Source organism: Bufo gargarizans, chromosome 2 (assembly GCF_014858855.1).
Source record: "Bufo gargarizans isolate SCDJY-AF-19 chromosome 2, ASM1485885v1, whole genome shotgun sequence".
NCBI classification, from domain to species: Eukaryota; Metazoa; Chordata; class Amphibia; order Anura; family Bufonidae; genus Bufo; species Bufo gargarizans.
The window spans coordinates 187,475,435-187,487,733 of record NC_058081.1 but is presented as its reverse complement, the minus strand read 5'-3'; the positions used below and the strand labels follow the sequence as shown (position 1 = coordinate 187,487,733).

Sequence of the window (12,299 nt, the reverse complement as noted above, 5' to 3'; positions counted from 1 at the left end):
CAAGCCTATCTGCCAATCCAATTAAAATCCAGCCCAGAATTAATAAACAAAACTGTCTCAGCAAACTATGCTTTGCTGAGACTACTGCAACTCTCTGGATTTTAGTTGTCTCACCAATCTGAGGTACCTGAGTGGAACATAGACGCCTTCCAGCACTGTTCACATTACCACAATGTGCATTTTGAGTCCCACCTTTTGTGCTGCCAACTGTAGAGCCTATGGGGCAAAATAATAAAAACTTGGAAACTCTGCCCCTCAAGGTATTATGGAGTGCAGTGAGCATTTTGACGCAACATGTATTTTTTAGAAATTAATTTGCAGGTTTTAGTGGATACGGAAATGCCATAAATGTGGACATAAGCTGCTGTATGGGCACATGGTAGGACTCAGAATTGAAAGAGCACCATTTGACTTTTGGAGCATGGATTTTGCTGGAAAGATTTGGTGGACCTACACCACATGAAGACCCTAAAGTACTTATACAGTGAAAACCCCCAATAAGTGACCTCATTTTGCAAACTACACTTTTCAAGTTATTATTGAGGGGTGGAGTGAGCATTTTGACACCACAGATATTTTGCAGAAATTAATAAGCAGGTGACCGTGCAAAATGAAAATTGAAAGTTTTTAGTATGGAAATGGCATAAATGTGGATGTACTGTAAACTGCTGTTTGGGTACACTGCAGAGTCCAAAAGGGAAAGAACACCTTTTGTTAAATCTGTGCTAGCAAGGGAGCTGGTGTAAATTTAGGCTGGTGGTGGATCAGTTATGAAGAAGTCGGCTTCTCTGCATAACTTAGGCGCATCAAGCGCCAGAGCAGGGGTACTAATAAATAACCCCAAATGTTTTTGTATTGCCATTTTCTGAGAGCCATATTTTTTATTTTTATGACAATAGTCTTGTGCAAGGGCTAGTTTTTTGCAGCATCAGGTAACATTTTCATTGGTACCATTTTGAGGTGCATAAGATAGTTTGAGGTGACTAAAAAATAGCTGTTCTGGCATAGTTTCTTTTTTTTTTTTACTGTGTTTACAGAATGTGATATTTTTATAGAGCCAATTGTTACAGATGCAGCGATACCAAATATGTCTGTATTTTATGTCGCCATTTTATTTTATTTTATTACCATGGGAACGCTTCAAGTTAAAATATACCATCGGATTGGAGAAAACTCAGATAGGGACTCCTGACTTTACATTGAAAGTCAATGGGGGACGGATCCGTTTGCAATTGCACCATATTGTGTCAACGTCAAACGGATCCGTCTCCATTGACTTGCATTGTAAGTCAGGACGGATCCGTTTGGCTCCACACGGCCAGGCGGACACCAAAACGACTTTTTTTTTTACTTTCCTTCATGTCTAGTGATCCTCCAAAAATCACGGAAGACACATGGAAGAAAAAACGGACACGGATCACGGAACATAGGAACCCCGTTTTGCGGACCATGAAAAAATACTGTTGTGTGCATGAGGCCTTACACTTAGTTCTTAGTAGCCCTAAGGCCGTTTTAAGCCTCCCAGGTACCATGGAAACCATCAGCACCCCAAGATCGCATCACGTGGAACCAATGGAGTTACAGAGGGGGGGTCCTTGTCTTTTCATACCCCTTGTATATCCCTCTGGCAGTCCCATAGATAATGAATGGAGTGAAAGGACACATACTACATACAAGGGGATGCAGGAACCACATTCTCAACCACACTTATCACCAGCTGGTGGATAGGGAATAAGTTTAAAAGGCTTGTGCAGTGCTATAATACTGATAACCAGTCCTCAGGATGTGTCATCAACATACACCACCGCCAATCAGCTGTTTTAAAGTTGTGCTTCCACTTCAAAATTACCTGCGCGTCGTCTCCTTTTTAGAGGCAGCGCAGTGTAATTACAACTGCTTGTCCCATTCGAGTGAATATATCTAGTTACACTGCACAGGTAATTTTGAAGCGAGACCAGAATGCACACGAGCACCATTACCTCTTCGAACAGTTTATCGGAGGGAGTACCAGGAGTTGGACCCCTGCCGATCTGATATTGATGACCTGTCCCAATATTGTACCCCTGTAAACCCCTTTTATATCTAGGTGCAACCCCTTTATATCTATGTGCAGTTTATCCTAGCATACGACCTATATACTGTATGTACCATGATGAACAATTATACAGAAAAGCGTATAAATCTCTGAATTATAATTGAGGTGGAGTCATGGACAATAAGCCATCAAAAAAATTTCTGGTAAATGCCACCACAACCAGGCTGCATGATGTGGCCTTCCGCCTATCAGTCTTCTCCAAAGAATTGTTGGCATTTCTCTATAACAGCTCCCAACTGAAAGGTTGTTATGAAGTTTTCATACGTATAGTACAGTACATAGAGTACTTATCTGACTGCATTCATTTCTTCTTTTCAGTCTTGTGTTTTGTTTTTTTGTTTTGTTTTTTAATATTTAACTTGTATTCTTTGAATTAGTATTGAACTTTTGGACTTTGGGTACTTATGTGCTGCAATAACTAATGTGCAAATCTACTAGTCTACTGCTGCATACGATAGTTTAAAACTTTCGACTAACCTGAGATCAGGAATTTTATGGATTTATATAAAAATTTATTCTACTGCAAAACTGTCAAGCCATACTGGCCATTTTTGACCAATTAAACAACAGAAAAAGATGTCTCTTCAGCCTCCTAGGCTAGGTTCATGACAACAAAAACTCAGCACATATGACAGATAAAAAACACTGTAGATTTTTGTTACCCATAGTTTTCATTTGTCATATGTTTGCCTCAACTATATTTGAATATAAAAAAATGCAATGGATTGTGCTTTTTAATTCAACTCTAATCAAAAAAGTACAGTATGTGTTTTCTTATATAGGGCAGGTGCACGCAACTATAGAAGCATCCAGTTGCATAGGTCTGGGGCGTAAGTTAGGTGGTCTGTTATAAGTAGCCCTGCCAAACATAGTTGATAACTGTTGTGTGAACCTAGAATATACTAATAAAGCCGTTCTCCACGGACAGCACCCGTCCCCATTCAGTTTAATGTGTGTATTCACACATCAGTTTTTTTGACCATGGTCCGTTGGTTCATGTTTTTAGGACGGATGCTTGCTCTATCTTGTCCGTGTTCATGGCTCTATCACGCCCAATATAGTCTATGGGTCAGTGAAATCCATGGATGCCAAAACAAATTGCTTACAGGGATAAATTGGCAACATAATGTCCACGCTGTGGGTACATCTGTTTTATAGGGAGAAACCTGTCAACCAGAGACTTGAGACGCGAGGGGGGTTGTGCGGAGAGGCCATTTATTATGCATACCACCAAACTCCTTGCTGGCTGCACAGTTAAAATTTACACACCACATTACCTCCTAAGTGACAGTCTGATGAAATCAGCATATCTGCCATTCCAGTATGTTGCGCTCAGAGAGGGCAGCATAAGGAACCTGACAGGTTTCCCTTAAAGTTGCAAAGTTCTTCGGGAAAACTTCTGATATGTCATAGCGACATCAAAAGTTTTGATCAATGGTGCTGAGACTCCCCCTGATCGCTAGAACGAAGAGGGAAAAGACCTCGCATAGAACGTTCTCTTGGCAGGAGAATGAAGAGAGACTCAATAGAAAGTCTATGGAGTTGTCTCAATTCGGTGTCCTAATGGAGGAGAGAAAGTGCGCTACGTGAGTGCCTCTCTCTCCTCGTTCTAGCCATCAGTGGATGTCGCAGTGCTCGGTACAAAACTTGGATATGTTGCTATGATGCTATGACATATCAAAAGTTTTCCTAAAGTACAGGGAAACTAAACATTTGGCCATTACATTTGAAATGATTTGCGGAACATATGCACAACACATAGGTAACTTTACATCTGTACATTTACCACTGACTGCCATTTAAAAAATACTGGGCGCTGAAGCTACACAGCTTGGCACTGTCTGCAATGTTTGGACAATGTCACAGTGTAGATTCAGTGTCAGCCTGTGTTTTCTTCCAGAGGAATTTATTCTGAGGGACCACCCTTTGTGTATACAGGACATATGCATATTCACTTATAAGTAATTTCTGTTATCATTGTAAATTCAGGACTTATCATCAATACAGTTTCATTAGTTCCAAGGTCAAGGGGGGCAATAAGGACACAGGGCCCCTTTTAGTGATATCATGGATGGTACCCAGGTGTAGGAATGGCCAAGTGGTATAGGGTGGCCTAAAATGTCCCTTGGTTTAATGTTGTGTCACGGTGCTCCTACCTGGATACACTGGACACCAGGCGTTGGCTCCGAAGCAGAAAAAGGGTATAAGTTAACATGGGGATGAAGAATAAATTGAGTCCAGACCTTGAGATAAAGTTCAATAGCAGCTTTACTTTGCATAAACATTTCTCCAAACGGTTTGCAGACTTCATCTTGGTCCCAGCAGGCTTTAGCATTAAAACTCTGGCAGGCAAACAAACTCAAACCTGCTACATCTGTTGATTTCTGGCTCTGCTGTACTGACAGGCTGGCAATATAACTTTGCTTCTTCTGTATGCTGCAACTTCTCTTGGTAGTCTGTCTCTAGATTTGTCCAGGGGAAACTCCTCCTGGCTTCTGAGACTTCAAGCTGTGGCCTCTATATCCAGCAGAGATGAAGGTGCTCTAGCTGGCTTATACAGGGCACGTCCAGCAGGGACGTGCTCCCGCACAGCCTCCCTTAACAGGGGGTAAGCTGGAGCTGACTCTAACTAGAACTCCACCCTCCCTGCAGCAAGTGGGACAGGCGCACCACACCACAGAGGGGGTGTTAGAATGGAAGAGAAGTTCCACTCTCTGTAAATGTAGCACTTCCAAGCTTGCTGCCACCTACTGGTGAACCAGGTATATTACACTTTAACATAACAGTTACAAATTTAAGAATGCACATTGTAAAGGACCTGCAATAAATACACAGATGCCATGATATTAGCCCATTAGAGATAGTACCAGGGTGCAGAAGTGGCAATGCCACTCTGGAGCGTTACACTAGTCCTTAGAATCCCTGGCCCTATTATTTTGTGTTTATAGGGCTACACCACCAACTAGTAACAACCAGTTGACAATTAATTAATTAATTAATTTCTAGGAGGATTAATAGAGGAATGGTATTATTAATCTTAGGATAGGTCATCAATATCAGATCTGCAGGGGTCCGACTCCTGCCACCTCTGTTTGAAAAGGAAATGGCGCTTGTGTGAGCACTATCGCCTCTTCCCAGTTTAACTGCACGGTGTCTTATTCAAGCACATGTAGTCAGTGTAGAGAAGAATTTGCGGCACTTACTGATTAAAAACATGGCAATTTAATTTTTTCATCAAAATGTAGCTTTGCTTGTGTTGGCAAAAATCCTTGCACTGGCCCTGATTGCCTGTGAGTACTATTGATCTTTTGGGACTGAGATGAGTAGTTGTAGTTATGGCATGGCATGCAGTTAAACAGTGAAGAGGCCGCAGCACTCACACAAGTGCCATGACCTCTATAAACAGCTTATCAGCGGAAGTTCCACAAGTTAGACCGCCACTGATCTGATATTGATGACCTATCTAAAAAGATGGAAACACATTTAATATATTTTGGAGTATTTGCAAGTGACATTTATGTTAAAGGGGTTGTGCAGCCGGTATATATTAATGACCTATCCTCAGAATTGGTCATCTATATCTGATCAGCAAGGGTCCGGCGCCCCACCGATCAGCTATTTGAAGAGAAGGTGGCGCTCTGAGCAAGCGCTAATTCCTCATGATTACACTGCCCGCCTTCTCGGAAATCTTGGCAGCGCAGTGTAAATACAAGCAATTGCCGCTGCCGCAAGGGAGATGACGAACAGTGTAATAAAGAGAAAACGGCACTTACATGGAGCTTCACATCCTCTTTAATATAGATGATCACCGCGGGTGCCAAGTGTCAGACACATGCCGATCTAATATTGATAACCTCTCCTGAGGATTCATGATTAATCAATTAATATTTCCAGTAATTGACTCTGTGCGGGTATTAAGAAGAGGAGGAGACAGGGAGATGATTCTTAGGAGGAAGGAATTGAAATGGATTTTCACATTGAGATCATTGCAGTCTTTTGGATTGAATATAGAATTGAATGTAAGTGTAGAGTAGGAAATTCCTTGTCAATGTTGCTTTTAGGCTATAAGTATGATGTTGTTTTTAGGTTAATTTATCTTTTTCCTGTTTACACAGGAGAGAATGAACAACAGTGGACCCTTATCATGCACAAATTTATACAGTTGGTGGTCCGTGGGTTAATACACTGCAACGGCAATTGGATATTGATATATAAATTTAAACTGCATCTATAACTGAGGATGGATTCATTTAAAAGATGCCCTGTGATCAGCAAGATTTTGCCTTGTATGGGATTGTGAGGGCTATCTCTATGACTACATGATGCTATCTACGTCAGAGGCATAGTTAGCGTGAGTTGCGATCACTTGATCGCAGTTCAATCACATGACCTGAAGACTCCAGGGAGGAGCGCAGGAAATGTGATCACTATAGTTACGTGGAAGCCAGTGAGGCCGGAGAACAGTCGGGCTAGATAGAATAGCGCGAAGATCGCATTTTGATCACATGACCTGCTGATGTCATGAATTGTTAGGTGGATCGCTACGTGTAATTGTACATGCGCAGAGATGATGTTGAGACGCCAAACTGAAGTAATGTGAGGTAGGGTGTCCATTGCTGGATATTCTCCGTTTCATATTTATGCAAAGGTGAATTGCGATAGTAATCATGATGCAGTGAATTTCTATTGGTGGCCTTTCAAGTCGGGTATTTGTGATCATTAATTACCTATTTTGATAGGTTTAGGTGATGTTGTGGGCGGCACTAGATGCACTATAAAATTTGGTGGGGGAGCACTTTATACTATGCTTGACAAAGACTCCAGGGTAGTCGAAACGTTGCTGCTTTTTATTGGCCTTTTTGTACATTGTTCATGGAGTAACGACTAATAGAGGACGTTTGAATGAATATGCTGCCGTCAACTTCTATTTGAATACTATCCTGAGGATAGGTCATCAATATATACTGCCTGCATAACCCTGTAAAATTTCCAAAATATAAAAACAGAAGATTTTTGTATAACAGCTAGTGACATTTTTTATTCAGTTGTCCCAGGAAATATGATTTAAAATACATTGTAAGCATAGATGTGTTAAATACACATCACACAAAACTGAACATATGTCACATAATGTCATTCTGCATAAGGAATAATAATAATGTAAAATAATACTAATGGCTCAATATATAAAAATGTCAAGAAGGCATAATAATGACTTCCGACTTGATATAAGTAATAATGCCTTTGGTCTGACTTTACGCAAATCTTAATTTCATATAGAATTTTTGCAGTCAGCAAACTTAGGTATAGATTATATTTAAAAATAATCGAACATTGCTATTATATTTCTGATGCATACGTGTTAGCAGTATAAAAATGCACAATTTTTCTTGGTAGGTCTTCCCAAGGCAGCTGTGATAAATCAAGGACGCCTTTTGATAAGTTCCTCGATAAGTACCCTGGCTGGAGTTTCATGTAATGATGTTTTGTACATTCCATTGCCTTTATACCACAGTGCTGGTCTTATGATTGGGGTCCGTGGATGCATCCAGCAAGGTAACTCTGTCTTATGTGTCTGTCTATCTGTCTGACTATCTATCTGTCTATTTATCTTTGGAATCATAAATCCCCTTGCAAGCATAAGCCTACATATTGGTCAACACTTAAACCCTTGCTATATTATACCTTTACTATTACTATTGCATACTATGACATGTTTGTCTGCAAACAAGTAAATTAGTTAAAAAATATGAAAATATAGGCAATTAAGTACAATGGTAAGAAAACACACATTTAAAGTTTTAATCATCTTTCCTGTGCAATATGGCTACATCTCTGCTCTACTTGCTCATACACATTCAATAAATATTGATTGAACCCATTCAGATAGGACCGACTGACCATCTCATGTGCATGTGAGCCTCCCTATTCTCCTTCAACACCATCGGGCATTTCAAATACCCAACATTTGTTAAGCTTGCGTGTGTATGAAGGGGTCAGGAGAAATAGCTGTTGGCCGAATAACAGGTGTATGCAAAACTTCAGCTGGGCAAAGTAAAAACGGGCATGCCTCCACTGCTCTAGCCTTATTTTAAGAGTAGGGGAATGAAGTCTGAGCTATAACACTCACCAGAGCTAACAAAAGGTTACTTTCAGCCACTTGGTCTTGAATATCACTGGCAAGATGGTGGCTGCCCTACCAAGTGGCACTACCTAAGGAAACTTAACAAGCGAAAGTAATGAGACATCACATACTTTTACCTTGTTCCTCCTTAAAAATGGAGCAGTTGTCACTACCAGAGCTTTGAGACGTTCTCACAGCTCTGTGTCTCCACCCCTGTGATGATGTCACTTAGAGTTTGGAGGTGTTCTCACTGTTCTGTTTCTCCGCCCCTGTGATGAGGTCTTTACTCCCAGCTGTCTCTCCTGTGTTTGATTTCCCTGCCTTTAAATCACCCCTCCTCCTATTGCAGGGCGTGGATTATATTTCTCATTTCAGTTGTAGCTCTGGCTTGAGTATCTTCACTTCTTAAGCTACTAGTTCTCTGGACCTGTGTTCTGCTGCTGCAAGCACTCCGGATATTGCCAGCGGCCCTTGGATCTGTCTTCTCTGCGGCTGCAGCTCCATCAGCTAAGTGTGCAGACTTTGTTGTGTACCTGGTGATTTCCTGACTGGATCTGAGGTGGCCACGGTTCCCTCTATATTCTGAGCAGGGCATCGATGGCCGTGCCCCTTCCACTATTGTAGGGGTTACAGGGCTCATCAGTCTAAGGTACGCGGTCATGCCTCGTTCCACCATTTGGATCCGGGCATGTGCTTTAGCAGCATAGGGAGAGTGTTGAGGGTCTGACAGGGGTCACCCTTTCTCTTCCCTAGTTTGGGTCCGGTCAGTAGCTCTTGTTACTGTGTATGCTCTGGTTACCCTTAAACAGCCGTGATATTATAATCCACCAAAACCGTCCTTGTTGACATGGATCCGCTTTCTGGCTTGGTTGACCGCATGCAGGGTCTTTCTTTGGAAGTAGCGGATCTCCGTCAATCTGTGACTCAGCTACAAACATTGGGCTCTGCTCCGGCTCATGGAGTCTGTTGCGAGCCAAAGGTCTCACTTCCGGAAACGTTCTCCGGGGGCAGTGAGAATTTTGTTCGCTTCAGAGAGGCATGTAAACTCCATTTTTGTTTGTGTCCCCACTCCTCTGGTAATGAGGAACAGAGGGTGAGGATTGTCATCTCCCTGCTCAGGGGTAATGCTCAGACTTGGGCTTTTTCGCTGTCATCAGGGGATCCCTCCCTTCGATCCGTGGAAAGATTTTTTGTGGCCCTGGGGCAGATATATGATGACCCGGATCGTGTTGCTCTGGCAGAATCGAACTTACGTGTTTTATGCCAGAACAAACTGTCTGCGGAGCTTTATTGTTCTGAATTTCGGAGATGGGCAGCTGATTCAGGCTGGAATGATGCTGCACTCCGAAGTCAGTTCTGCCATGGTCTCTCAGAGGGTTTGAAAGATGCCTTTGCTTTCCATGAGAGACCAACGTCCTTAGAGTCTGCCATGTCATTGGCGGTACGCCTTGACAGGCGTCTAAGGGAAAGAAACAAGACCTCTCCGTCCATCCATTGTCAGTCTAGGGGCAATGGTGCGGACTCATTCAGTATGCAGGGGTCTCATCCTGTCTCGCTCCCCTCTGAGGAGGAGCCCATGCAGCTAGGCCGACACTCTTATTGACACTCAATTTGTAGCCTTGCATGGTTTTCAGGTTTGTACATTAGAAAAGGATATACCTGTTTTTGCTATCGACTCTGCCCCACTCTCGCAGAGATCTCTGAAAGGCATTGTTCACAATATCCGGCTAGCTGTAGGTGACACTCATGTGGAGGAGATATCTTGTTTTGTCCTTAACGGATTGCCTTCTCCTCTAGTTTTGGGGCTACCCTGGCTCACTAGACATAACCCCACTATTGATTGGCAAGGAAGGCAAATAAATGAGTGGAGTGACTTTTGTAGAGAGAATTGTCTCACAGCGACTTTTGCAGAGGTGTCTACTAAAACTGTGCCATCATTTCTCTCTGATTTCTCGGATGTGTTTTCCGAGAGCGGTGTTCAGGAGCTACCTCCTCACCGGGAGTTTGACTGTCCCATTAACCTCATTCCCGGCGCCAAGCTTCCAAAAGCACGCCTCTACAATCTCTCACAACCGGAAAGACTCGCAATGCGAACCTATATCTCCGAGAGTCTCGAGAAGGGGCATAGTCGTCCCTCAAAGTCACCTGTTGCCGCGGGGTTTTTTTTTGTTAAAAAAAAAGATGGCTCTCTGAGACCTTGTTTAGATTTTAGGGAGCTGAACCGTATCACGATTCGCGATCCCTATCCCCTTCCTCTGATCCCGGACCTCTTCAACCAAATTGTTGGGGCCAAGGTGTTTTCCAAATTGGATCTGAGAGGCGCGTACAACCTGGTCAGGGTCAGAGAGGGGGATGAATGTAAAACGGCCTTTAATACCCCTAACGGGCATTTCGAGAATCTCGTTATGCCTTTCGGCCTGATGAATGCTCCGGCCGTCTTTCGGCATTTTGTTAATAGTATTTTCTATCATTTAATGGGGAAATTTGTATTGGTGTATCTTGATGATATTTTGATTTTTTCCCCTGATGTTCAGACCCATCAGGATCATCTTTTTCAGGTCCTGCAGATACTGCGGGAGAATAAACTGTATGCCAAGCTGGAGAAATGTCTTTTTATGGTATCGGAGATTCAATTTCTGGGTTTTCTCCTCTCTGCTTCTGGTTTTCGCATGGATCCGGAGAAGGTCCGTGCTGTGCTGGAGTGGGAGCTTCCTGAAAATCAGAAGGCATTGATGCGCTTTCTGGGTTTTGCTAACTACTACAGAAAGTTCATTTTGAATTATTCCTCTATTGTCAAACCCCTTACTGACATGACAAAAAAGGGGACGGATTTTTCCTCTTGGTCGGAGGAGGCGCTTGCAGCCTTTTCTAAGATTAAAGAGAGTTTTGCGTCTGCTCCCATCTTGGTGCATCCCGATGTTTCCTTACCTTTTATTGTTGAGGTGGATGCTTCCGAGGTGGGTGTGGGTGCAGTTTTGTCCCAGGGCCCCTCTCCTGCCAAATGGCGACCTTGTGCCTTTTTCTCTAGAAAACTCTCCCCGGCAGAGAGAAACTATGATGTGGGAGATAGGGAGTTGTTGGCCATCAAGTTGGCTTTCGAGGAATGGCGCCATTGGTTGGAGGGGGCCAGGCACCCTATCACCGTTTTTACCGACCATAAGAATCTGGCGTACTTGGAGTCGGCCAGGCGTATGAATCCGAAACCATCCAGATGGTCTCTGTTCTTCTCCAGATTCAATTTTGTTGTTACTTTCCGCCCTGGGATCAAGAATGTGAAGGCTGATGCTCTCTCTCGCTGTTTTCCGGGAGGAGGAAACTCAGAGGACCCGGGTCCCATTTTGGCGGAGGGGGTAGTTGTTTCTGCTCTATATTCCGATTTGGAGGCCGAGGTCCAGGCTGCCCAGACTGAGGCACCTGCCCGTTGTCCCTCCGGGAAGTTGTTCGTGCCTCCTGAGGTACGTCACAACCTCTTTAAGGAACATCATGATACGGTTCTTGCTGGTCACCCCGGGAGTAGAGCCACGGTAGATCTCATTGCTCTGAGATTTTGGTGGCCGGCTCTTCGTAAGTCTGTGGAGGGTTTTGTGGCTGCTTGTGAGACGTGCGCTCGCGCTAAGGTCCCTCGTTCACGACCTTCAGGTTCCCTTCTCCCGTTACCCATACCTTCCCGTCCTTGGACACACCTGTCCATGGACTTTATCACGGATCTTCCTCGTTCCTCGGGGAAGTCGGTGATCCTGGTGGTCGTGGACCGTTTTAGCAAGATGGCTCATTTCGTTCCTTTCCCTGGTTTACCCAATGCTAAAACGTTGGCGCAAGCTTTTGTCGACCATATTGTTAAATTGCACGGCATTCCCTCTGATATTGTTTCCGATAGAGGCACGCAGTTTGTGTCCAGGTTCTAGGAAGGCTTTCTGTTCTCGCCTGGGGGTTCGGCTGTCCTTCTCTTCTGCTTTTCACCCGCAGTCGAATGGTCAGACTGAGCGCCTCAATCAGAATCTGGAGACATATTTGCGCTGTTTTGTGGCGGAGAACCAGGAGGATTGGTGTTCATTTCTCCCTCTTGCTGAGTTTGCTTTG

General features: G+C 43.5%; 1 protein-coding gene across 1 annotated transcript in view; it reads left to right on the top strand.

Moving 5' to 3' along the window:
• LOC122927685 (very long-chain acyl-CoA synthetase-like) overlaps positions 1 to 12,299 on the top strand; it is an 84,254-nt gene that overhangs the window by 25,288 nt on the left and 46,667 nt on the right. The window contains exon 3 of the mRNA XM_044279771.1: positions 7,493 to 7,651. Within this exon, the coding sequence (XP_044135706.1) occupies positions 7,493 to 7,651 (159 nt within the window). The remainder of the gene's footprint in view (positions 1 to 7,492; positions 7,652 to 12,299) is intronic.